Source organism: Platalea leucorodia (genome assembly GCF_965183815.1).
Source record: "Platalea leucorodia genome assembly, chromosome: 5".
NCBI classification, from domain to species: domain Eukaryota; kingdom Metazoa; phylum Chordata; class Aves; order Pelecaniformes; family Threskiornithidae; genus Platalea; species Platalea leucorodia.
In genome coordinates this window covers 10,362,754-10,389,814 of record NC_138827.1, presented here as the reverse complement: position 1 = coordinate 10,389,814, position 27,061 = coordinate 10,362,754, and the positions used below count along the sequence as shown (strand labels likewise).

At 41.3% G+C, this 27,061-nt stretch overlaps 2 protein-coding genes across 3 annotated transcripts; one reads left to right on the top strand and one right to left on the bottom strand.

Moving 5' to 3' along the window:
* Nucleotides 1-5,054: 5,054 nt before the first annotated feature.
* Nucleotides 5,055-17,095, bottom strand: UQCRC2 (ubiquinol-cytochrome c reductase core protein 2). Of its 2 annotated transcripts, XM_082313161.1 has the most exons (14): nt 16,945-17,095; nt 15,283-15,375; nt 15,019-15,168; nt 13,789-13,853; nt 12,715-12,771; nt 12,234-12,358; nt 10,729-10,826; nt 10,247-10,304; nt 9,985-10,080; nt 9,022-9,221; nt 8,667-8,747; nt 8,023-8,099; nt 6,140-6,293; nt 5,055-5,299 (listed from the first exon to the last, which is right to left on the bottom strand). In XM_082313161.1, the coding sequence occupies exons 1-14, from the start codon at nt 16,978-16,980 to the stop codon at nt 5,216-5,218; spliced, it is 1,374 nt and encodes a 457-aa protein (XP_082169287.1). In that variant the 5' UTR covers nt 16,981-17,095; the 3' UTR covers nt 5,055-5,215. The 2 variants fall into 2 exon arrangements, with proteins under 2 accessions (XP_082169287.1, XP_082169288.1); XM_082313162.1 differs by lacking the exon at nt 5,055-5,299 and having other exon boundaries at nt 6,168-6,286; nt 8,015-8,099.
* A 944-nt stretch (nt 17,096-18,039) lies between these two features.
* CRYM (crystallin mu) lies at nt 18,040-26,941 on the top strand. The gene is made up of 7 exons (XM_082311906.1): nt 18,040-18,335; nt 19,385-19,447; nt 21,615-21,716; nt 22,275-22,458; nt 24,798-24,919; nt 25,388-25,472; nt 26,117-26,941. The coding sequence occupies exons 1-7, from the start codon at nt 18,198-18,200 to the stop codon at nt 26,179-26,181; spliced, it is 759 nt and encodes a 252-aa protein (XP_082168032.1). The 5' UTR covers nt 18,040-18,197; the 3' UTR covers nt 26,182-26,941.
* The last annotated feature ends 120 nt before the right edge of the window (nt 26,942-27,061 follow it).

Below are 27,061 nucleotides of genomic sequence, written 5' to 3'. Positions count from 1 at the left end.
TTCTATTTGCAACAATTTGAAAAAGGAAAGCTCCAACAGTATTTTCAAGAGAGGCTACAAGAACAAGGAGTCAAATTATTTGTGGCATGCGATGTGTTTGATTTGCTGCAGCAAGTATTGAACAGTTTAAAGGGGATTGAAGACTGGTAACAAACTTTGTCCCTTTGTAGCTGATTTTAGGTTTTGGAGCCAAAAGAAACAATTTGAGCATGCTCCATGGAGCACCTGACTCTAACCCAGCACATTACACACACACAAAAAAAGCAAACAGCTGAATTTGTTCAATTCATGTTTAGAGTGAACTTACAAAAACTTTGTATTTAAGACCAAAGCTGTAAAATTTTGCAGAAAAGATACTATTTTGTAGAAGCTCTGTCTCTTAATGATACCAGAGGCGGCACACTTATTTTGGCACTAATACCAATGTACAGAGCATGGGCCTTGAGAAAATATGATGCGCTGCTTAGGAGTTTTTCTTGCGGTGAATTAGGTTTTATCTTTATGGACTTATTTTTTCAGTTAAGTGAGCTGAGTATTATCTGTACAATTTCAAACTGGAGCCTAAAAGAACAATTTTATTACTGCTTATAGCTTGAAAGAGCTGGTGCCATTCTGCTGACTTTTAACGGGGAGGAGGTAGCAATTAACAGAGGTAGTGGAAGGCACTAATGTCTTAAAATCCTACAATTAGACTGACCAAACTTGTATGGACATATGCATGCCCTATTCTCCATGCCAGCAAAAAGAAACAGGGCTGCTTAGTACGTGTGGTTCCTCAGAATACCTTCATAGGGCAAGAGGTTATCTCCACATAAATCTTCAGTGGCCACTGAATGATATCAATCACAAAACTGATAGGTGAACTGAAAAGCTGGGTGGCTTAGACTCTAGATGCTGGAGCAGAGGAGCAAAATTATCTAAGTCTGCAGTTCAGAGATGGCTTTGACTGCACAGTATGGGCAGAAAAAATAGAATTCTGACAGAATCTGTTAAAAGCTGAGAGTGTCTTGCAGGTATTTTAAAGCATCAGTACATTTATGTCTGTGCATTTTGAAATACATAATCTGTTTGAGGCTGAGAATTTACATAAAACTGCTGGTAAAATATTTCCTGTTGCTTTTTCGGTATCTGCTATCCTGGTACTTGTTCCAGAACTTCTTGTTTGCACCCCAGTAGAACCAGTATCTTGTGATAAGGTAGAGTGGAGAGAGGGTGCGATGATGATGGAGTACAAGGAGTAGTTAATGGAAAAAGTGAATGAAAAAATGGTAGTCAGTAGTTCAGGTAAACAGTTTTAAAGCCTGTACATTTTTGCTACAGGCATTTTTAACCCAAAAGGGTTAAGAAGAAAATAGAGCAGATGGAGAGAGGCTCCTTGCTCTGCCTAATATGGCAGCAGACAGCTGTACTGCTTGTTTAAATCCCCTATGCTGTTCTGTTGCAGTTCAGTACATAATGTTTACCGATACAGCTCCTCTGTGCAAGTATTTCTGCCAGGCTGCTGATAGAGCTGTAGTCTGCTGCAGGTTGATTCTGCTTGCCTTTTGCAGTCTCCAAAATTACAGGTTTACACAGTAATTGCAATTCCCCCAATTCCTCGAAGCCCATCTTGTTATACCCCATGGTATATAGAGGTGCCGGGGCTTCTGTACTCTGTTGTTCTTGGATGCAGTACTGCTTTTTGCAAACCGCAGCTCAGTGCTTTCCACTGGCAGCAGGTAATAAGAACATTATTTGCAGCCTTATTCCTTAAAACAAACAAACAAACAAAAACCATCACTGCTTTCTGCTGGAACTCCTCAGTTAGATTCTGCACCAGCTCTTATAGGCACCTCCTACTTCTCCTCCCTCGCTTGACGTTGGCTTGCAGTGTGCCCACATGTTGGTTGTTCTCGGAGCAGAGGGACAGGCACCAGCCACCGAGAGGCAAACCCTGGAAACCTCCAGGGGCCCAGACAAGCATAAGGAGACATGGCTGTTACACAGATTCTCCAGCATACACCTGGGTAAACTTCGCCACTGCGGAGGAAGGGGTACGCCTGGCTCCATACCAACAGATAAACAGCAAGCTGACATACGAGGGTAGGCAGCAGGTATGTATACACAGGGTATTCCAGCTGTGAAAAGGTACAGTGAAACAGTGGCAAGGTGCCAGCAGAAGTGTTGGGAGTGAAGCTATGTAACCTCAGCTCAACCTTGCTGCAGTCTGTCTGGTCCCAAGTAGTGGTCCTGATTAAAGCATGCACCATTGTACCTTTATCTTGCCTAAAAAAACCCACAGACATGGAAGGTAGCACTGCGTAGGCAACCTAAAGTTTAGCATGTTTGCTCAGAAAAATCCCAAAGTGAACTGCAGCTTTCCGTAGTGTTGTGAAAAGATTAGTTCTTACAGAGATAAAAAGCCTTTCATTAAAAAAGAAAGCAAAAAAACCATTGCATCATTGGTTTGAAGAGAGGAGGCTGAGGGGAGACCTTATTGCTCTGTACAGCTACCTGAAAGGAGGTTGTAGCCAGGTGGGGGTCGGTCTCTTCTCCCAAGTAACAAGCGATAGGACGAGAGGAAATGGTGTCAAGCTGTGCCAGGGGAAGTTTAGGTTGGATATTGGGAAAAATTTCTTCATGGAGAGAGTGGTTAGGCCTTGGAACAGGCTGCCCAGGGAAGCGGTACAACCACAGTCCCTGGAAGTGTTCAAAAAACGCATGGATGTGGTGCTTAGGGACATGGTTTAGAGGTGGACCGGGCAGTTAGGTTAACAGGTTGGACTCGATGATCTCAGAGGTCCTTTCCTACCTTAATGATTCTATGTTTCTATGATTCTAAGAACTGCTAAACATGCTTTTACATAAAAATGTGAAAGTGAAGTGGTTAAGGCTACATATTTTGTAATACAAACATGAAAAAAATTGAAAAAGTCTCTTAAACGAATTGCTGTCAATTTTCTTCCTTGGCAGGTGATGTTCTAATAGAAATTGGACGTGCTAACGTTTTAGGATGGACTCCGCGAGAGCTTAGGCAGCTCCTGCACAATATTCTTGTAGGAGCTACCCTACAAATCAGAGTTTACAGAGATTTTGTTGAAGTGCCTCAATGCTGGCAAAGTGCAGTTGAATTAATCCCTGAAGCAAAGCTTCCTGTGATGACAGCAGAGTAAGAAGTAAGTATTGTACGTTAACTAGAATTTCACACCTTGCTTATTATTCTAGCAAGAAGTAAGAAATAGTGTAATAGCTTTTTCATTTTAGGATAAAATGTTAGTCTAAGGATTTACTTTCATTTATTTTTCCGAAATAGAAAACTCTGATTTGAAATGAACAAATACCAAAAGAAAAGTTTACTTTTCTAGTTACAGTGAAGACAGGGTCAGGACAAACATTAATTTTAGACTTGCCCCTTCCCGCCTCCACAGAGACCATAAAAAATCTGGCTGGCAATAATGCCCCTGAAGTCAAAGAGGCCACGTGGGCTGTAATAGCCAAGGACCTGGACAATTACAAGTAGCTGATGATACCAAGGTGGAGGCCTTGCTACAACCATGTAAAAAGCTTATCTGTTTCTTAATCAGTCTAACTACTGACAGTGGTTAACGATTATGACTTTTAAAATTAAACTTCAGGAAAAATAAACTCTTCCTGTGAGAGCCACTGCATAGAGAAGCTTTTAAAAAAATATTGCTCTCAATCCTAAAGGTGGCTTATATAGCAAGTATAATTAATCTAGACGGGCTACAAGGCAGTTACAAGTTTTCCTGAGGCACAAAGTTTTAATAGAAAAGAAACCTCAGAGGTAGGGGAAGGAACAGAAGTATTAAAAGGAGATAATTAGGCTAGAACAGCAGAAAGGAAGCTCACGCGGCAAGGGGCTTTCCAAGAGATTAAACCTCTAAGCTTATGTTTAAATAAATCAAATTATTTGCTATTCTGAAAGAGCAGAAGAAGGACAGCTGGCTTTTCTATTGACCAAATTACAACTTTGCTATTACTTTAGAGCCCAAAGGAGAGTGTGCAAAGGACTATTGGCAATAGTATTAGTTTGATATTAGAGGAGCTTCAGAACTAATGAACTTGTCTTTAGAACACGTATTTGCAAAAAACTTCAGGCTCCATGATTAGTTAACTGAACAGCTATGGGAATTATCGCACGTTAAAGTAATACCATGCTGTGTATTTTCAGCACAAGTGAAGATGCTGAGGATGAAGATGACACTGGGTCCAGTAGCGATGATGATGTAGACTTGGAAACTTTTCAGTACAGATCTTCCCAGTCACACTGTTGTGAGTTCGCTCATGAGTTACTATCAATATCCAAAATGTGGCAGATGCCTGCTACAGGCCAGACGCTTGGAGTAGGCACAGACAGCGGTTGTGCTGCTGTACTTCATAATGATGTTGGTGCACTGTGCAATTCTACGTTTGATGCTAGTGGTGTTAGACCTCCTTCATACTGGGCAGTGGAAAACAATGAGACCAGTTCCTCTTCCTCCTGCCCTTCTGCATCAGATACATCCCCTCTGGAAGAATTTGCCTTTGTTTCAGAATAGCTCAAAACTTGGCTTCTTCAAAACCTAGATTTCTGAAGTTGTATCTTATCTGTTTTAATACATGCCTAGACTCCCTCCAAAAATCTAAATGTCCGAAGATATTTTAAATGATATATTAGCTATATAAAGCTGTTTTAGCAATGCTATCCCTCCCCTCAGAGATGTCTATTAATGCTACTTGTGGAGAAGACACTCAGAAACACACCTCTGCTAGTCCCAGACAAGTAGCAGTTGCAAGCTCTAAGGTTCAATATATTCATCTCTGTTTGAAGGGAAGTTTCTTCATTTACTTGATATAAGGATGGTGCAGACAGTTCAATCAAGGACTTTTCCCGAATACATGGACAACTAGTGGCAATTACAGTATTTGTCTGCATCACAATGATAATTTCTGATATATCTATTTTTTACATTGACTAAAATTCACCTTATTTTCTCACTGTAGTTTTACATTCAGTGTACAGAGCCAGACTTATCAGATACCATTTTCAGTGGAAAAAAACCCAGCACAACATGTATGAACTCAGCACTTTATTTGACGAGTGCAAGCCCACAATTACTCCAGATTAATTTTCTGAAAGAACTGAATTCATAAATAACACGGTAGTAGTAATTTATTTAGAACATAGGTGACTTAGAGCTCAGGTCCATCTTGAATCCGCACCCCAGTTTTGTTTTTACAACTCATCAAGAAAAGGAGTATTTCCCAAATCCCCACTAGCTGCCATTGATTTCTTCCCATTGACAAACTTCTTTGCAGCCTGAAAATAGATCAGAAAGATGGATATAAGGAAATAGTCACTATAATAGAATTTATCTTGCTGCTTATAGCCTCAGCTTCAAGTTATTAAAACAAACAACAAATCCCAACACGACTATAGTACATCAAGTAAACAATTTTCCTTTTTCTGTCTAAACTTACTTGCTTCTAATCCAGCTCCTCGTTGCTTTATAGTCTGAACAGGAATGGCAGAATGACAGTTGGATATAAAAGGCATAAACTCTTTCAGAATGGTTATTCCTAGAATAATTATTACACCACAAGATACAGTGGATCTCTCCTTACTACTAAAGCTATTGCTAGTTGCTACTGCAACACAAATCAGTGGTGAATGTGAAAAAACAAGTTTTCTCTTAGAATTTCTCTTTCTGATGGATTTCTGTATGAAGTTTGCTTCAAGTATAAGCAACAAGATAATTTGGAATAGCAATGCAGTTATGCTCATTTATCGTTGAAAGCCTAATTGTTTTATTAAGCACACCAAATATTCTAGACTCGGGAATCCTAAAAGCCTTGACACAGAAGTGCCTACACTGGAACAAATATCAAGTTTTCCACGAATACTAGTTGGCAGTTTTGGTAAATGTAAGTGAAGTAGGTGAGAATTTCACATACTCCCAGCTACGCTAGTTTTACAGTGTATTGGATTAAAGGATCTTCTGTTAATAAACATAGCCAGCTGGGATTTGTAAATGAGTTGCCTTTTTTTAAAGGCAGTATATGTGTCTGTTTATAAACACACACAAATGAGCACCAGTTTTGTATAAGAAAACGTTACAGAGTGATTAAGGAACACCTGTAGATGCTGACACATACTTACATTCACAACATCAGCAGTGGCTACAGAGTCAATTTTTTGAGCAACAACAGATGGTGATGTGTGTGTGCCAGAAACCAATGACTCGGAGCCAATTTCATTCAGTAACCCTTCTGCAGTCTCCACTGACATCAAATAGGTGGCTTTCAGCTGGTTTCTGCCATCAAACAAAGCATTAAGGATGAGTGAGCATCTAAGTCCTGTTATTACGTTCCCCACCGCCCCCATAACTGCAATGAGGTTTTGGTGCCTTTTAAGTTTTCAAGACTCCTCTCCATTTTGAACTGTTTTCTTTTTCAAGTATGGAGGGGTTCTGTAGTTACGAAAGAGGCACCACAAATAGTCCAAGCATGAAAAGGACAAGGTACTTGAACACCTACGGCCTTGGAATGATCAGCCACCCCACGGAGTCCGAAGATGTCTAGCTCAGAATTTGTTTCTGTTTGAAGTAACTCATGCACGTACTTCAGAAATTAGACAAACTAATACATCAAGTTTACAAATTACGTTTAAAATTGATTCCAGTTTCTCATCAAGAACAGATACAGGCAGAGCAATTTTATTGTAAGCAACAAAGCAGCAATGAACGTAAATGGTTAGGTTCCTTGTGTAATAGTTCCATGTTCTGTTAAAAGACAGCACGTTTATACTGTTTTTTCTGTTTCACTTAGTCTTACTGCTACATATGAAAATCTTATTCTTATCAGCTAGTCCTTCTATTCTTTTTTAAAAGTCAAAATGGCAGAAAATGGTTTATTCCAATAGAATATGATTAAGTAGCTTGGTATTTTTGACTGAATTGAAAGACTCTGCAAATATCACTGACCTTGAATTTAAGTTTTTGGGGTTTTTTTTTTTTGGTCACTGAAGGAAAAAGAGCAATACAGAAAATACACGAAGCCATTCCAGAAGGGAAATGCCAAAAAAAAAAAAAAAAAAAAAAAAAAAAAGCCATAGCACTGTAACTCCCTAAAACTAGGCAGCTACTTTAAAAAAAACCAAAACAAACCCAACACCCCGCCCCCGCAAACTAATAATGCCAAATATAAAGGTCCAGAATTCACCATTTAGCTACTAATGACTAAGGCACAAGCAATCGTGTCTAGGTTATTATGCTTAGTGTAATCAAGCTTTCCGTGGAGTCCTGCAAGTATTTTATATACACAACAGACAATATTTTAGTTTTTCTACTTGAGTGAATCTGTACTATACTGTTGTATTGCACAACTACAGTTTTAGAGGCTCAGTGCAGTTTAACACTACTTGGAGATCAAGCACCAACTAATGTACACAACCCTCTATAAATTAGAAACTCTAGAACTTTGTCGGTGTTACTGCATTGCTAATAGTAATTTTCCCCCATCTCAAATATTCCTAGGGGCACGTATTTCGAGCGCCTGGATGTAACATGGCTAATTCAGTGCTTTACACTTGCAGACCCTCATTACTACTATTCTTTGAAGATGCAGAAGATTGCTTAATATAATTGTTTTGGGAATTGCTACAGTGCAACTGTAAAGGGAATTACCTAAATAATGCAATTTAGGATTCTCATTTAAATACATCTTAATACTACAGGGTATGATTAGAACGACAGCATCTGCTGATACTTGCTAATTTCTTACACTGAAACAGTTTTCAGAAATTAACACTTATCTGACAGGTTTTTATTAGGAAATACCATTAGCAGAGAATCAGGGTAGCTTTGAAAAAAAGAGCACTGACAGTGCTTCAATTTTAATGCAGGAAAGCGAGCAATTCCCCATGGAAATAATTACACGGCAACGATAAGCTCTGCTAAACAGAATAGCGTGAGTGTTTGAGAAGAAGCTACATGTTAAAAAACTTCTCTTTACAACACACAAGACAGTTCTTTACTCACTTACTTTGCCTTTGTGACATCATCATCGGTGATGCTGCCCTGAGCAATTGCCTTTATCTGGTTCAAAGCAGCTTTAATGACCTGAGGAAAATGATATCATTTAAGACTTCTTCCTGCGTTAAATTTCAATATGTTATTTCTATTATCTGACACCTTAGAAACTTCAGCGGAGGGCAGCTGACAGTGTTAGGATTGTTTGCCTGAACTCAATTCTGAACAGCTTTATAACAAAACTAAAAACACTGTAATGCCCAAGTGAGACACAAAAACCAGTGTGGATTTAAGTTGCAACACCACATTAGTTTGCATGGTCTCACCATTTTCCATGAGAGTGTTCAGTTCTGCCAGCTTCGAGAGCCAGCATGTTCCTCATGATACGCTTAGGCTTACACATGTAAATCAGCAATTACAGTCAGCAATTCAAGGTATTTTACTAGCTCTAGTTCGTATTAGGTATTTGTACTTCCCAGAAAGCAAGTCTCATTCCCACCTTACAGAGTTAAGTCATAACTGAACATGCAGCATTCTTATACAAGAAACCAGATGAATTAACTTTTTTTTTTGTTAGATTGATCAGTCACTATCTCAAATCAAAACACTAGTTTGAGAGTTACGTTGTTAATACTTAAATTCTAATCTGCAACTCACCTCCCCGGCATTTGGAGCCTGGGATATGGTATAAATCCCAAAGAGCCCAGAATCAGAGTAGTTAACATTAAACGCGGAAGCCTGCAAAACAAACATCATCAACTGTTTCAAGTATCCGAACAACTCAGCATCAAGCATAGGAAAATAATTACTATTAGGATCTAAAATACTGTAACTGAGGAAGCTAAGCTCCATCTGTGCAGAGGAAAGGTCAGATTGGAAGGCCTTCTCTGATATATTGTAACTTGTGCAAGAATGAACTAATTAAGATTCTAGCTGGAGGTAGTAACCTCTCAAAGGATAGGATGCATGTTACTTAAAATACTAGAGTACAGTAGTAACCCTTTGAACTTACGTCAAATGGCTGGGTAGTCGCTTTAGCAATACCCTGGGACAATTTGCTGGTAACGTTGCTTCCCCTCTTGATAAGGGGTCCAGCACCTAAAACATGCTGAAGAACACTGAACGCATTTGCTTCTGCGCTTCCAACAGCAGCTCCTTCTGTTACAATAGCAGCATGGACAAGGCTATCACCATTCTGTTCTCTGATTTCTCCTAAAAATACAACAGAATAAAAGGTAATGCAGTGTTCAGTTAGAAACTACTGTACGTTCAGAGGTATGGAAAGGAAACATTTCTAGCCAGGAGTTGGCTTCATGAGAGAGAAGCCAGGGTGTGAAGTTATTCCATGTCCACTCAGGAAGACAGCAAGAAGCTGTTAGTAGGCTGTAGGTCATTTTAAAAAGTCCTTCCCATTCAGAAATTTTCTTGCAAGTGCAAAACCAAGTACCTTACTGTGCCTTATTTGAAGCTGACCCTAAACCATACATAGTATGAGATGGTAAAACTCAGTGAGTCTCCAGATAACAAACATCCAGAGAAGTAGCATGCCGTCTGTTCACAGTAATATTTATCCTGTTTTGTAGAAACGGTCGTTATATGAAAGACTTAGGACATTCTAATAGATCTTCCCTAAAAGAAAACCCACCACCACTTCTAGACAGTCTTTAATCTATTCTTAAGGGAATCTTCCCAAAAATGCTAAGAGAAACCATATGCCAGCTTGTTTTTCACTTTATGGAATAAATGATCTTGCAGGTAAAGCTTTGCTGGAGATATGGGTTCAGTTTTATCCCAGAACTTTCCATGGTGGGGAATAATCCTCTGTTTACTTAGATGGGAGATGACTCTGAACTGCCACTTCCCATGTGCAGCATTTAGTACAACTATATAGTTTTCAGTTGCAACTTTGAATAATACCACATTTATAATAAACAGAAAAACAGTCATTCAGAACAGATACAAGAAACATACTTACCCCCTCGATAGACAGCCTTTGCACTAGAAATACCAGCTCCACTTCGGATATTTAGAAAGTGCTCTGCAACTTGCTTTAAGTCAGAGTGCTTTACACCTGCAATACAATAGTTCATTCCAAGTAATGTAATGCCATTGAAGAGCTACAGCAGTTACATAAAAGTGTTTTAAGTGTACCACAACATTTTACTTCTACAGAGAACTTAAATTTCTACAGTAGTTTTCCCTTACAAATTGCAGTGTCCATTAAAGAACATACATACCTATTCCTACAAGAGCCATTCTCGCACTTGTGAAATTGTTCTGTACAAAATGGTGAAGCTGCAACAGTAAATTCACATTTTAGGGTATTTTGTATAAAGAACAAAAATGGCAAGTGTGTTTCTGACATCCACTGTTCAGCCTTATACTTCTTAATGCAGCAAACTCCAATGCTTCCAAAAAGAACTGTCTACAGAATAGCATTTTACGCATCCTCCAGTGACAACTACAAAACCCTTTGATACAAGAACACTTGCATTTCATTGACAGCCTTCCAATCAAGAAAAAGCCACTGACATTAACCACCTCTAAATGTGAACACGAGTTCTGTAGTCAATACTAAAAGCTGCACGAAAAGAAATTATTTTCACACCAGACTAATATGATAGTAAATACTGACTGTATATTTACTAAATTATCTGTCCTATCTATCCTTGATAAAGAAACCAAAACAGATTTATAAACACAACACAAATAATCCTACCTGCTCAGAAGTAATTTTTCCAATTGTGTAATCTGGACAATATAAGGGGTTTGACAGAGCATTCTTATAAGCTGCAGCATGCAAGTTTTCCAGCACTCCTACGAGAAACAAAGTTTCAGTGATGAGGATTAACATTCGAACCAAGATTATGAATGAAACCAAATGTTACCCCAGTGAAACAGAGCTGTGGTCCACTTTAAGGACCACAAGATCTGCAAAAGCAGGTCTGGAATAATCCAATACACATTGAAGTTTCATCCAAATCCTTGGGCAACAGAATCTGGTCTGAGGGCTTCTATTCTTTTGTAACTTATTAAAAAAAAAAAAAAAATCTAATAACTTCCATATGCTCAACACTTCTTGGCCTCAACAGCAAGCTATAAATGTAATCAGTGTTTCGGGGAGGGGGAGCAGTAGAAAACAACAACAAACCCAACATCCTTTTAATTCATTTCAGAATCATAATCATCTTCATTGTAAGCATCCCTTGTTCTTGAGCTTGAGAAAGAACGGGCTGTTTATAATACTATTTGTAGCTTTGTGTGATGTCTCATCTATCTCCCTATTCAGAAGAAGGATGCTAGCGCCTTCTCGTTAGTTTTTCCTTGCATCCAATAGCATTCTACTCATTCCTGTTTGATATTCTCAAAATATTCTTAAGAGAAAGACGACACTCCTTTCTTCATAGTTCTGATTCTGAACGTAACTGTAACTGAAAATATTAAATTACTATGAAACCAAACTGTAGTTGATACAAGTTTAAAAAACAAAGATTATTCTTGATTCCGATTTAAAAAAAATAGTAGCACTTCAATATAAGCCAGAGATTTTCCAAAGCCCAAAACTGCATTGTCACCTTTAATGGGTTATGAAGGTGAGCATGCTTCACAGAGTAGTACAAGTGATGTTTATTGTGCAGAACCAGCTGGGTGAACTTGAATGACTAGAGTTCAGTAACACAAGATATACTGGAATAGGCTTGGTTTGGCTGAGGCTTTGTGTTGGCCTTTTTTTTTTTTTTTTAAACCCACAAACCTAAATTTATAAACCTAAAACTGGAATCCATTTTCAGTGTAATGAAAATACATATTGTTTTTATACCAAAATAACTATACAAATTCAAGAAGTCTTTTGTAGAATACTGTTTCCACATTGATGAGTAATACCTAAATATTATTTCCAGAACACAAGCTGCTGCAAATATATTTTCAACAACAGTCATGACTTGCACATGCTTTGGTTGTACTTCAAAAAAATTAAAAAGGTGAAATGGAAGCTGTCTTCAGCATGTTACTTGCTAAACGTTGTTAAGCACAGACTGGAAAAACTTGTGGATTTATAAATAAAAGTTCCGTAACAACAGAAAGACCATACCTATCGATGGGGAAAAGCTAAAAAATTAAATGGTCACGTGACAGAGCAAAAGGGAAACTATTTTTTCCAACGTTTTCCATTTTGAAGAAACTCTCCTGAAGCCAATGCTGTGGATCAGAAAATACACTTACCAACTTGAGGATTCTGAAATGCGATTGCTTTGTCAACTTTTAGTCGTGGCTGAAGATCAGTTACTTCCCATGGTCTGAACTCCGGTGCTGTGGTGACATTAAGAAGGTACTCCATTACTGTATCACTAGATTAAGAAAGTTACAAAGGCATTAAACACAATAGAAGTAGCATGGTTTTTTTTTGAAGTTGAAAGCAATTCAAACTAATCTGTAAGCAACACATTAACAACAAAATACATCACTCAAGCCAGAGTAGTTATTAGCATATCTGTACAAAGTATGAGAATTCCACTTCGGTTCCGTAGCATTTGTATGCTCAGTAACGTGATACAGAAGCTGAATATTAATACAGTAATTTATTGATTTATTACAAAGACATGAAAATAGGTATTAGTCCTTCCCTGTAAAAGGATAGGTCTCTACTACAGAGCAGTTTGTAAAGAATGCAATAATTCGGTTTACAGCTTATCCAGATACCTACACATAGTCACGCAGGCATTCAACAGAGTAAGTCATTTTCTCTCTTGTTGAGTACACACTAAATGAGAAAAAATACAAAATCCATGTCAGCAGAGAACATAGAATTGGATTTTCACACATATTCCCCTTTGATGAATTTGTCAGTAAGATACTGACTAGAATATCTAGTTAACCTTAAATCTGCTTGAGATGACCATTTAAAGGAGTGATAATACACACACAGCAGAAACAGACATAACTAAAACTCCTATCTTAAGCATTCAAGTAATAACAAGTGTCTTGTGACCATCAGAATTTAAGATAACATAATAATTCAAGGTAAAACAACAAATAAGGCTGAATAGCAAAACTTGAAGAAAAATGTGTGTATGTATTAAACAAGGCAATTTAGAAATTATTCTCTTTGGGCAGAAAACATAGTTGGTCTTTTCCACTTGCTTCAATACATTTGTGATTAGCAGGAACAAAAAAGTGTAGATTCTCGAGTTACATAAACCACTGCTTTTAACCAAATTCTATATAAAACAACCTTACTGGATGATTTCAAGATACTTTGCAAGAAAGCAGGCACAGCGAGATCCCTCTTTTATTTCTCTTAGGCTTGTTTTCTAGGCTTTAAACTCTCAAATCACGAAAGCCAACTACTGTCTGAATTGTTCCCAAAATTGCAGTGTGATGAGTGGTATCTATTCACAAAAGATGGAGGGGGAAGAAGAAGGAAAAAAAAAAAAAAAAAAAAAAATCTATTGACTTCAGGAAGTTTACTCTCAAAGCCTGAAAAGGCAGAAAGAACATTAAGCTTTCTGGATAAATTATATTTCTTTCAGGTACACAACATTTATATTTTGTTAACTGAAAGGTGTTTTTAAAATACCAGTCATGGGTTCACTCTTGAACAGTAATAGAATGAGAAGTACAAAACATGTTCCTTGTCAACGTTCACCATTCAAGTACCATTACCACACTGAGCTTATCCGCCTACATATTGTTATGCTTATTTTTTTTAAGTTTCCTTCAGTCATACAGCTTGTTTGCTTTTTACCAAGACAGATTATCTTCGTATGTGGTTACAAACCTTAGGCTACCCCCAACAGCTTCAATGCCACGAGTAATCCGAAAAGAAGATGCTCCTTTAGTAGTCTATTTTAAAAAAAAAAAAAAAAAAAAAAAAAAGCAAACTTAAATGCAAAGTTGAAACAGTGTCAGTTTTCATTCATTAGACAAAAGCCATTTTGAAAAGTTGAGCCAGCTTACTGCATCCCTACTCCCAATCATTGCTATCATCCTCTCTGATTTTCCACCATAATTGCTTACATATTTGCTCCCCAGCCCCATTCTAGCATGACCCAGGTTTGCTTGAACATTTAATAGGATTCTCTGAATTAGATAAGCTTGACAAAACCAGGGCAAGGAATGCCTGTGCATCCTAGGGAAAGTAACTTTGGGCAGAAGTTGGGAAGGAGGCAATAAGCAGCTGGGATGCTATTTTTCTGCCTGAAACTGATTTGGTTTGAGCCCAGACAACAGCAGCCAAAGACATGCCAGTGGCACTGTGCAGCTCTGATCCTCACAGCCTGGCCAGCGTGCGAGAGAGGCCGTGTTCACATCTGCAGCTAGAGCCAGACAGCAGTTGAGACACACAGGAACAAGGGGAACGGCCACAGTGGGTCAAGCCCACGGGACATCTAGCCCAATCTTCTGTACCTGACAGCGGCAACAGACAAGGCTGTTTAAATATAACATCCCACAACCCATTCAATGGTATTCCTGCAGTACCTACAGGAGTTACTGCTATTAGCAACTGTTTAAGGACCTGCTATCAATGAATTTGTCTGATTCTTTTTTGAACCTGCTGATATGTATCTGCTTCCACAGCATCTTGTATAACTAGACATAAAACAGGAAGGGAAAACAAGGAGCTTAAAGTATCTTGATGGCAGTAGTAAGAAAAATTATTCAGAAATATTCCACACACACAAAATTGAGTTTGTATCAGCCACCCAATTAACTTTTATTGCAGTTTAAATAAAATTAGTTATGTGCATAGCTTGATCCAGATATATTTCATATATGTAGTTTAAGACACCACCGGGGAACAACTCTAAATAAATATCACTGCCTGTCTTCCAAGGAGTAATATAATTTCTCCTGCACTTGAACCAGGTAACCAAGAATCAATGTACATTGTTTTCCACTTTATAAGATCTCTTACGTTAAATTTTACCATATCGTTTCTCTTTGCGATCATACACCTTCCACTATTTCATCTACTGCCAATGTAATAACAAAGAGAATAAACACCTACCAAATTAGATGCAAGACGGAGCAAGTGAGCAGTTCCCAAGTTACTAGCCGTTTCATATCTGCTGCCCGCTTTAATAAACACACCAATTCTTGAAGCTGGAGAAAAGTTTTCCAGAGACGCAATAATTAAGCCATTTGGTAATTTTGTGATCTGTATTAAAAAGAAAAAATTTGGTTTAGTCTGGAAGTACTGTCACAGTTCTGCTTTGACTGAGTTTTAAAAAATAAAGAGGAGAGAGAAAATATTAGCAGTATTCATACTGACCTCAAGATCCTCAGACTCTGGAGATAATTTCACTCGTTCCGCAGCTGCTGAGGCTGCAACTTTAGGAGCTACCTTAAGAGAGTAAAGTCTCTTCTAGAGGAGAAAGCACAAAAGAATGGATTTCCTGAATTAGTTCATCACATATTCCATTACATATTGAAAAAGCAACTAATTTTAAAGTAGAAATACAATGAACCACTTCAAGCCCCAGAGTAAAAACAGTGATTCCCTTGTAATTCCTTTGATCATTTTCTACATCACTTTGGAACCTGTGCAATGACTTATATGAAGTCTCTGGAAGTTCAAGAAATAGCACTGTAAGAACCCCCCCCCCCCCCCCCCCCCCCCCGCTTTGCTGTTGTGCGGTAGGAATCTCTACTGATACTATACAGTCTGTAGGACCAATGTATAGCAATTAACTGAACAAACTGCTACAGCAATCCACATACACAGAATGCAACTTTGGAGATAACTTTCTAATTTATTAGGTGTAGGCAGTCCAACTCCTAAAGAGTCACCTCTCAGAACACCAACTGATCTACACTGACTACTGCGTACAAAGAGGGCACGTATGCAAGTCCCCAAACCACACAGTAATAACCAGAAGCAGGCTTTCAGACTGAAGAGGGGGGCATCGCAAGAGCCTTCCCTTCAGCAGCTGGTGACAGAAATGACAAGACTACTGACTTCAAATCTGAAATGCTGTTCCTTTCTACCCTTTTGGGGAACTTCTTATACTTGTAAAATAAATTTATTACTCTTTTCACATAAAAAAAAAAAGACAACTTCATTCCCATACATTTCAAAATAAAAACCAAGTGACAGAAATGCCGCTGCATTCAGTTGCAGGGATACCAATGAGATAATTCCCCTTGCTTTGCCACAGACTCTGTTCAATGTATGAGTCTAGGAAAAACTCCTTTCTTCCCCCACCACAAATTTGTTAGGACACCTAATTTTAACCTCCAAGCCTACTTATTTATGAATTACTAGCGCACATCTAAAAGTGACTTACAAACATACTGCAACTCGGAAGACACCGTCCTACTCAAGGGTGCGTTTCCAGCAGAGACCCAACCCAAGTTGTGCTGCAGCCGCCCGCCGGCCCAACAAGACCGTGGGGAGCAGCAGAAGCCCTGGGCCCCTCCACGCCTCCGGGACCAGCCGAGCCCCGCTCGCCAAGGGCACTGCCTTGCCACAGGCAGCTGAAGCTTCCCCAGCGACAAAGGATCCCCTCGGGGACCGCTCCTCCCCTCTCCGGCCATACGGGCGGCCCTGCCTCGTCGGCTGCTCCCGGGAGAGGCCTCGGGTGAAGCCCCCGGGGAGCGCCTGGCCCCGCCGGCAGCTCCCGGCCCCAGAGCTGCGCGCAGGCCGCCCCGGGCCCGGCCCGCGGCCTGTCTGACCTTCAGCCCCGCCGCCCCGCTCCGCCATCCGCCCGGCCGGCTGGACCCCGACCCTGGCCCCCACTCACGCCCCTCGCTGACAGCCCCACAGGCGCGAACGCAGCCCGCTCGACCGACGGACCGCTGCCCGCCCGCCCGGCTCGCCGCCCCGGGGCTGGCTGGGGTCAGGCCCGCCCGCAGCCGCCGGGGCGCGGACAACCGCTGCCGCCGCTGCCCGTGCCTCTCCCCGCCACGCACAACGCCCCCAGGTCGCACTCACTGAGAGGGAACGCGCGACCACCGGGAACCCCTTCATCCTTCCGCGCCCCTCAGCTCGGCCCCGGCGAGGAGAACAAGATGGCTGCCCCGGAGGAAGACTCTGCCTTCCCGGCACGCCCTGCGCCGCTTTGACTTTCTAGCCAGCGAATGCCCAAACTCTACTGCTTGTGCTCAGAGTCACGCCTTGAGGGTAGAGCGGCACCTGGCGGGCCTCCGGGGCGGCTGCGCGCATGCGCAGAGCGCCACTCCCCCCCCCCCCCCGTCACGGGGGCGGGCGGGGCTGTCCCAGCCCTCGAGGCGCGGCGGCGCCGGTGCTGCCCCCGGGCTGCGGCGAACCGTCAGCGACCCAGGGCAGACCCGTTTCGTGCCGTTCGCAGCCGCCTACCGCCGCGGCGGGCGCTGCCTGAGGAGGGGTGGCGGGGGCGGCGACCAGCGGGGGTGTCTGAGGGGGCGCGGCCGTTCCCGGGGCGTCGGGGCTCGCCTCGAGCCGCGGCGCGGCCCTTAGCGGTCGGGGTGCGTGTGCCCGCCCGCCCGCCATGCCCGTGAGGGGAGCGCGGCGCGGCGGGGCGGCTGGGCCCCCGGCGGCCGGCGGAGCCGGTGCGGGGTGGGCGGCGGGGCGGTGCCGCCGCGGGGCGGGCGGCAGCGTGGCCGGGCCGGGGGGCGGGGGCGCCCCGCCGGGTACTTAGCGGCGGTGCGGGGCGGTCCGGGGTGCAGCAGCCCCGTCTCGTCCGGCCGGTGCTCGCCATGAGCTCCGCTCCGCCCGTCTTCATCGGCGCCGAGGAGGTGGAGAAGCACCTGCACCGCGCCAGCCTCCTGCTGCCGGCGCTGGAGGCCGCCCTGGCCAACTTCTCGGCCGGCGCGGCGGGAGGCGTCGCGCAGCCCGTGCGCACCGTGGTGCCGGTGCACCGGCACGGCGGGTGAGGGGCGGGCCGCCGTCCCGGCCCCGCGGTGGGCGCTGCGAGGGGGCGGCCGGGCGGCGCCCCGGGACGGGGGTGGGGGCGGGTGCCGCCGGCGGGAGGCGGTGCGGCCCCGCCGGAGCGGGGGTAGCGGCAGCCGGGGTCGTGCCCGCGGCGCGGGGGGGACGGGGTGGAAGGAATCGGAGCATCAGGAAAGGTCGCTGGTAGCGAGTTAGTCATTAACTAACGGTCAGTAGCCGTTGGATGTTAACCGCTCGGCCACGGGTGGCTGCGGGCTCCAGCACTGAAGGGCCAGAAGTGTAATGTCAGCAATTCTCTTACGAGGTTCCTGGGAGTCATGCCTGCTTACAGTGCCGCAGACGATGCTCTGACAACCAAGCTGGTGACGTTTTATGAGCACAAGAAGGATTCCTCCGTCCCTTCCCACCAAGCGACTGTCCTCTTATTTGACCCCAGAAATGGTTCTTTAAAAGCTGTGAGTTTCGTGCATGCGTTCTTCTCTGTTAATGCTCTGTCAGTTCTCACTTCTCATTCTTAGAAGCTGGGACTGGTGTAAGTGGGCCTGAGTTTACCGACATCATCAATGAAAATGTGTTTGTGCCAAATGAGGATTTGGCCTAAAGTCTTATGTCTTTCACATGTGTTAAACTGTGCTCTGTCTGCTCTTTACTGCTACTTGTGATTTACAGAGAATCTGATGGCTCACAGGGTGACTGGAAGAGAGAAATGATCTGGAAAAGTTTACCTTGTATTTGAAAGGAAAAAAAAAAAACCTTTGCTGAAGAAAGAATAGATCTTAAACCATCTTAAGTTAAATCTAAAGAGATTTACAACTGGTATAACAGGGAATAGTATTCAGAGTCTGATTTGTTTGTTTAAAGAATTTAAGAATTTTTTAAGAATATTAACAAATTTCATTACACTTTAGTAATGATTATTAAAGGGCCAAAACTGGTCAAGAAAACTATACTGGGCTTTTATTCCTAAACTGTATCAGAAAGCATGTCAGCTTTTTAAGCCCCTTGGTTCATTTGTACGCAGTAGCTAATGCACATTGAGGCAGGAGTGTCCTGCTCTGTATGATATACGTTACAGGAATTCCATGGTTCCCTGTCATCCCTTTGTACAGACCAAGACAGTGCAGGACTCATGAACCGCTGCCAGTTTGCACCAGTCCTTGGTCTTACTGGAATGCAGAGTATTGCAGTTATATCGCTCTGTTCCCTGCGTTGGAGAGCCGGGGCAGTGCAGTGCGTGAAGAGCTGTGTGAGTTGGGGATGGCTCAGCTCTGACCAGTTTTCACTCCATTTGTGCTGGTGGAAGAACTGGAATAGACAGAATCTGCCCAGTTTAAACGTGACTTTGTATGGTTTGTGGTTGCTATAATAGTAATTACCAACTTTTATATTCCTATCTGTGCACTGTAATATCACATAATTCACAAATCAGATGAAAATGTTTGGTATTTACTCATATTTTCAGTGTTCGTTTCAGTCTGTCTGAACTTTTTTTTTTTTTTTAAAGGTCCTAGATGGCAGTGTGATTACAGCAAAACGAACAGCTGCAGTTTCTGCAATTGCTACCAAGGTATGTCTTCTGTTTCCTAAATTGGGACAGATTTAGTGGTGTTATATATAAAATAACTAGAAGGAATGATGTAAATGGTTTTCATCAAATACAGCTTTAAATGAGATTAATGGTAACATATGTACTTTCAGGGAAAACTTAAAAGCAGTGTTTTCTGTTTTGAGTGAGTCATGTCTGGCTTTAACATTTTATGCGTGATTGGAGAAGGAATCTGAGCTATGTTTTTGTGGCTCGTTCTGCACACTTTCCTGGGAATTTACTGAGGTGTCTTCCTCTGTGATTTTCTTTCTTAACACTTATCTTAATGTGTCGCTTTACGGCTTTGGGTGATGCAGCTGTGGTGATAAATTCAGTTTTATTTAAATGTGCATTTTCTGCTGTCAGGCCAGGACAGCTGGGTTTTGCTGGACCTGGAGAAATGGGAAAAAGGCACGTTTCCAGGGGGCAGTGTGGGTTCTCTTAAGATAGATGATGCCTGGGATAGATGGATGACTCGTCCAGAGGTGGCTGTATGTCTGTCAGTCAGTTCCTCTGTTGTCACTGGAAGATGTCCAGATGACTGTCCCTGACTACAGCCATAAACTTCAGTGTCTGAAGACAGGTGAGGTGTATCTTGCTGTATGTTGCTTTGTGTCATTCCAATTTCAGTTGGAAATCGTTGATTTTTAGTTCTTTTTTTAAAACTGTATTTGTCTGGGCTGCTAATAGTGGGAGGCGAGCAAGTCATCATCCATTGGACAGCAGGGTTTTAGTCTTCACCTCAAAGAATGAGGCGATAAGAAGAGGGTCAGAGCTCTGTTTTTCACCCGTCAGCTTTGCATCAGACTGAAGGCTGATCTCACCACTTTGTTAGTGGCAGTCTTCATGCCAGCGTGACTCTATCCATGGCAATAGAGCTAAACTGACATAAAATTGGAGTGAAGAACCTGTCCCCAAGAGCTTCCCTGGTCCAAAGGAACAGAACAATTTACAATGGATTCCTTGGACATGAGGTTATATGACCTCATTCATCTCAGCCATTCTACACTTGGGCAGTTCTGACAGTTTTTACACAGTCAAGGGTCTGCTGGCCTCAAAGGAGCTTGGCTGCTGAAGGCACTTCAAGCTCAGATCCTTCATTGTCGTCTGCTGTTTTGGGAAATTTTCAGGAGTGTGTGGGTTTAGCTCATAGTTGTCATCTTGTCCTCTTTATGGCATTTGCGTTTCAAAGACCCATGCTTTTATGCAAGGAACCTTTGAAATCAGTGCTTCAGAGTCTTTGAAAGGAACTTTAAAAAGAGTTCTTGCTACCGAAAAATGGGATCAATGAGATTTTTTTTTTTCAATTTATTTGCAGCAGCATGAGTGTTGAGAGCCTAGACAATTCTAAAGCTTTTTACACAGAAGTGAGTGGCCACAGCAAATGCATAAACAAAACACAAGGATAGCTTTGGGCTGCACTCCAGCAGCCCTCTCTTCATTTTCGCCAAGTACTGGTGAATCACAGGCAAGAACTAAACCAGAACACCAAAAGCAATCGCAGAACTGAATTTTAATATTTGTTCCTCAGAACCATCCCTATTTTTACAATACTTGGTGCATGTGTATCATGGCTCTTACAATGCCAAGGTCTGCCTGTGGTATGATTTATGGCTTCAGTGAATTGAAAAAGAAGGTTTAGTTTGAGGCTACCAGGACCAGTTTATCCACACAGCTACCACTTTCAGTACTGATAGTTTTCGGTATCATGAGCCTTGTTTTCAGCCAGTGCAGAACATAAACACTACGGTTTTACACTTAATAAGTCACCTAGGTGTAATACATTATATTAATATTAGAGTGTGCCGAGGCCCCAGAATTTGCATTGGCTCATGCTGTTGCATGTTAAGTCTGAATTTCAGGAGTTGGACAATTCAAAACTGGAATCAAGCCAAGATGTTCTTTGGTGCTATTGATACTAGCTTTTGCATTTTAAAAAATTATGTGTGTGTGTATATATATAGTGGTAATTGAATACCGGTTTATATTAATATGTATCAATACTAGCTTTTGGATAAAACCGTTTTTTGTTTAAAAGGACTAAGGATACTGCTTTCTTTTGTAGTATTTTGATATATATTTGTCATATCTGTTAATATATTGTCCTTACAGATTTTTTTTTTTTTTTTTTATATTTGATACTGTGTAGTTGTTAATGCCAGCTTTTGCGGAAGTGCTGTGCATTTTGGGGGCTGGTGTTCAAGCATATAGCCATTATGATATCTTCACGGAGCTGTTCACATTTAAAGAGGTAATGGACACATCTTAACAGGATACATCTATTTTTCTCTATTATGTTTCAGGAGCACTTAATATAAATAAACCATACTCCAGCCAATGAAGTTAAAGGATTAATCATATTTTGATTCTGTTTTTACAGAACCCAGGAGTACTCCGAGTAGCTGTAGAATCTCTTGCTCAAATGTTGGCCTTTAAAAAAAAAAAGGGGGGGAGGGTTGGAAACAAAGTCAAGTTTCAGAGGGCTTTTCCTCTGAGAAAAATCCTACTGTGTATAGTATGTGCCATACTTGGATGAGCTTTCTGCGACTTTCCCTTAAAAACATTTATTGGAAATATTTGTGTCTTATAAATACAGCTCTACAAAGAGCTGTTATTCTGGCATCACAAAACAGTCATTCAAATGTAGCTGCACACATGAAATTTAGTCGCTTGTGTGATGAGAACATTAAAGGGGGAAAAACCCCATGTTTAGGATACATGTAATTACCTATTGAAAACTGAAACAGTGTTCTGTTTCAGCAAGGAGAAATTCTGCAAGCTAATCTGTTTGTCTTTTTTTTCCTTGAAGGTCAGGATATGGAATCGCACCAAAGAGAAAGCGGTGAAGTTTGCTAATTCAGTTAATGGTCCAGTGCAGGTCTGCTCTTCTGCCCAGGAGGCAGTTACTGGGGCTGATGTGATTATAACAGTCACTATGGCAACAACACCGATTTTATTCGGAGCCTGGGTAAAACCAGGTGCCCATATCAATGGTATGCTACGTTCTCATCTTTTAAAGGATATATTTATTGTCACGTTGTTTAGCATCAAAAACTGTTGAAAAGCAATACTCTCTTCTTCTCAGAATGAATTTTCTTTCCATTTTGACTTTTCCCCTTTAGTGAGGACCAGTTTTGCCAGCCCTGTCTTCCTGGTTGTCTGGAGCCAGAACTCCTACATATTCCAGCACTGGATGTTTGCTAGAGCATGGGATATGCTTTTTTTTCCCTAGGGGTGCATCATCTTTGCTACCATGTTGTCACTTGATGCTCGCTTTGCTCTCCGTTTAACTAATCCATACAAACATGTTATTTCCAAAGTGATTCCTGCTCATTCTTCTGTTTCCCTGGTCGTTGTCATCTTTTCTTCACCCAATTTTGGAAGCTCCTCTATTTGTTACGTTTTGGGCTGATCACATTGTTGGTTTTTTGTTGTTGGGTTTTTTTTGTTTGTTTGTTTTCCTGCCTTGTAATGATGTTGCCACACTATTGTTTGGAGTCTCTGGACGTGCCCACATTTGCATATTTTATCAATTGTGGGCCTGGTTCAGATGACCTTTTGCACTTTCCAAATGGCATGGTAATAAGACAAAAGCGACTTGTCAAAGGGAAAAATTTAAAAGAAGGTCCCACATTCCAGCAGCATCCTACCAATTTTTCAAACTCAATTTAGTCCTTTGTCATTCAATGTTGCTGTCTGTGTTATGTCACGGAATGGAAGCCAGAAGCACAACCAAAATCAATTAAGGTCTACAGTCACTGAGGCGACACATACACAAAGACCCATCTCCTTTCATTGCCTTTTTTTTTTTTTTTCCTCTCCATTGAGGCATTTGTGCTGTTTGAAGAAGCATTCAGGCAACACGGAATTTATTATTCCATAACAGTTGGACACTTTTTGAAAACATTTGACTACAGTATAATTGGTTGGTTGGTTTGGTTTGGTTTTTAGCCTGTAATGAGTTGATAGTGGCCTTGCTATATTTAAAAAGTTAAGCTCCTTGATTTGTTTTCAGTTTCTCCAGATAAGTGAAAATCCATAACCTGCTCAACTTGTACTGCTTATAAAGTTACAACGAAATAATAGAAGGCTATAGGTTTAAAAATCCTAGTTGTAACATTGAACTCTCTGTCTGCATGTGCAAGTCTTTGCTGCACAACACTTTGGTTCTCATCTGTTCAGGATAATTGAGGGATTCTTCAAATCTTATCTTTCTCTATAGACACGTAACAAACATAGTCTGGATCAAATGAAAGGACTATAAAATTTGGGGCACTTGGTAATGATCTGATGAAAGACAAGGGTACAAGAGATAATGGACAAAGGGAGATCATTTTCTTATGCCTCAGCTTCCCAGTGTCTGCTGACAAGGATATTCTACTGACAAATAAAATATTGAATGTTTTAGAGGAGCTGTCTGAGGTGTTAGTTAACTCTGTTTAAAAAATAAAAAGCAACAAAAACCTGTTAATTTGGCAGTCGCAGAAACAGTTTATTGTTTGTCTGCAGAAGAGTTGTAGTCTATATAACCTTAAGATTATTTTCCCTGAGTTGCATCGCCAAATGATCAAAGTTTATTCTAATGGTGCCTTCTGTAAACAGAACAGAGCAATTACGTCACACACTTATTGGTGTCATTTTCAAGGCTCGTAGCAAAGGCTTGTTTGTTTTGTAGCTGTGCAGATTTAAACATATCTTTACATTTCTTGTATCGATACGAGATGACGAAGGAGTAAGCAGAGCCACTTCCCCTTCTCTTCTCTGTCAGCGTTATTTGGAAGGAGCAGTTTGACGAGTGTACCCAAGAGGTGGAAACAGTGCCAGCAAAGAAACTCACTTCTGCTTCCTGAAGAGCTGCAGTTTAATGCTTCAGCAAGTTGAAATGCAAAGGCCAATTGATTCCAGTTGTTTTGGCTGTGCTTATGGGGAATGTAAGACTTTTGTCGGCAGCAGCATCTGCATGATTAGAGGTCAAGGATGCCTTGATACATTTTAATGAGCTGTAATTTGGAGGGTTGGACCCAATGTCATCCTTCATTGACATCAGTGGAAATTTAGGGGGTTAGCACCTTACAGAAATAGGCCATATATATGTCCGCGTTACAGCTGAGGCCAGGTTGAGAGAAATCCAGGCTTTTTCCCAGTTGCTAAGGCACATCCTGGTTTTTTGTTGTTTTATCAATCAACATGTCTCCAGCGATAACATCAGTTTGTTTGTATATTACATTTCCACAATAATGTCTGTTGTTACTTCACATATGTCTTTTGGACAAAATGTGGTTTGGATTTGTTTTAAACATTCTACCCAAGTTCATCAGTTTTGTTGTCTTAGCTGTTGGAGCAAGCAGACCAGACTGGAGAGAGCTGGATGATGAGCTGATGAAGAATTCTGTTCTGTTTGTGGATTCCAGAGAGGCTGCTCTTACGGAATCGGGAGATGTTATATTATCAGGGGTAAGACTTTCTTAAATTATGGACTTTATTTTTGTGGCAGTTGGCTTGCGTTTGAAATGAGTTGGTACTGGTGATGTGCTGCACTGAAACTTTTTAGAGCATCAAATGTAGTTTTTAACACTTCCCAGGCACAGGCTGAAAGATAACTGGTTTCAAACTGAGGCTTCTCTAAAAAAAAACCATGGGGTGTGGAACCCCATGCGTTTTGTTGGAGCTATCCACTGTGAATTACTGACTGAGGAAAGTCTGTCAGCTGTTTGTCTCTGAAAACCATTTCACTCTGTGATTTCTGTCCAGTTTCTGTATTATTTGTCTGAATACTGATCTGCTTTAGCATGGAAAGAAATCAGTTCCGGGACAGCAGAACTGGAGGAGTTCTTTCTTTTGAAGTCACTCAGAAAAAAAGTTTTTTCTCTTAATGTATATATGGATATTATGTTTTTGTATAAATATATATTTGTTTTACAGGCAGAGATTTTTGCTGAGCTGGGAGAGGTAGTGAAGGGTACAAAACCAGCCCTGCCTGAGAAAACAACAGTGTTTAAATCACTGGGTAAGAACAACCCCTTCTGTGTACAAGTCTGATAGAAAACAATGCCTTGTTATTTATTAGGTTCCCCCATGCGTGGGAAAGCTGCTGATCATCTTCAAAACTGCTGTGGCAATGCACTGTCCAGAAGAAACTAGAATGTGATTTGCATTTTCCCTTATTTATTTCCCTGTTTATTTATCTAGCAGGACTGATGTAATGAAAAGTGATAGGAAAGCGAACAAACAATAGGAAGAAGTACATTTTCCATTTCACAATTGTTCAACGCATGACTGCTGCGTTTATTAGTAGAGCTCCGACCTGAATGCCCTGCTGTTATGCCCCTGAGGTCTGTCTGACCTACAGACAATGTGGCAGTGTACTCTGGGGTTGGAGTTGATGTTTGGGGGAAAGAGGTCCAAAAGGGCCAAGTTGTGATGTGAACCCTGAAAATTAAGTTCATACTATTACATTGTCTTCATATAGCACACCTAACAGTTACATGATGGCTATAAACTTTGAATGTAACACTGTAGGTGTTTGGGATGGGGAATGATTTGTGTTCCTGTCTAGTTAGATAAATTCCTGAGTCCTTCTGTTCCCTTCTGAAGCCGTATTATTTTGTACAGCTGAAGAACCGTTTGAAGGTGACTTTAATTCTTTTTCAGGGATGGCGGTTGAAGATACAGTGGCAGCAAAATTTGTTTATGACTCATGGTCAGCTGGTAACTAAAGAGAGAAGTCTACAATGCCAATGAGGCCAAGAAAATTATTTGCACTTAGTTTCCTTGGATGTTTTGTTAACAAGAAAGGCACCAATCCTATCTGAATGTGGCCCTTCTAGAACATTCAAGAATGAAAAGTAAAATTTCAGCAATAGACTAATTTCTATAGTTTTCTAATGGCAACTATTTGATACATTTATTAGTAATACTGCAGGTATCTCATGTAACGGCAAGTATTAGATGTTCGTGGTGATACTAACAAGGGTGTTTTAACATATTTTGGTATAATTCTGGAATCAGTGCCTTTCCTCCCTAATTATTTATGTAGCAGAAATCTGTGGGTATATTTTGTGTTTTTAGAGAGGTAATTCCTACTGGAGTAAAATATATCAGCTTGGAGAATGGACTCTGGCATCGTATTTACCTGTGATGGTACTTAGAACGCAACTGTGGGTTTCAGTGCTGCACTGTCAGTAACCGAGTCTTCAGTCTCTCCTGGGAAAACAGCCCACTCCTGACTCCCGGACACCCCTTCCCGTCCAGCTCGGACTGGGATCTGGAAGTCACCATCCTTGCTTTCGCTCCCCACAATCCCCATTCTCTGACCTCAGACCCAATGGTTTTTCATTTAAGAGCACACTCCTGAGTGGGAGTTTATATAAATAATGATGCTTCCATACAGTTAGATTTCTGTCTGGTTTTGTAAAAGACCTGGCTCAGGAAGACTTACAGAGTGCAAAAAATCAGAGCTAACTTTATGTACATTTTAACTGGGAGGAAACTATACTCAATACCTCCCTTAGTATATTCCTGAGTGGGTTATTGCCATTTTCATATTGCAAGCGGTCACCCAAAATGTGAGTACTAAAAATGTCGTTTTATTTAACT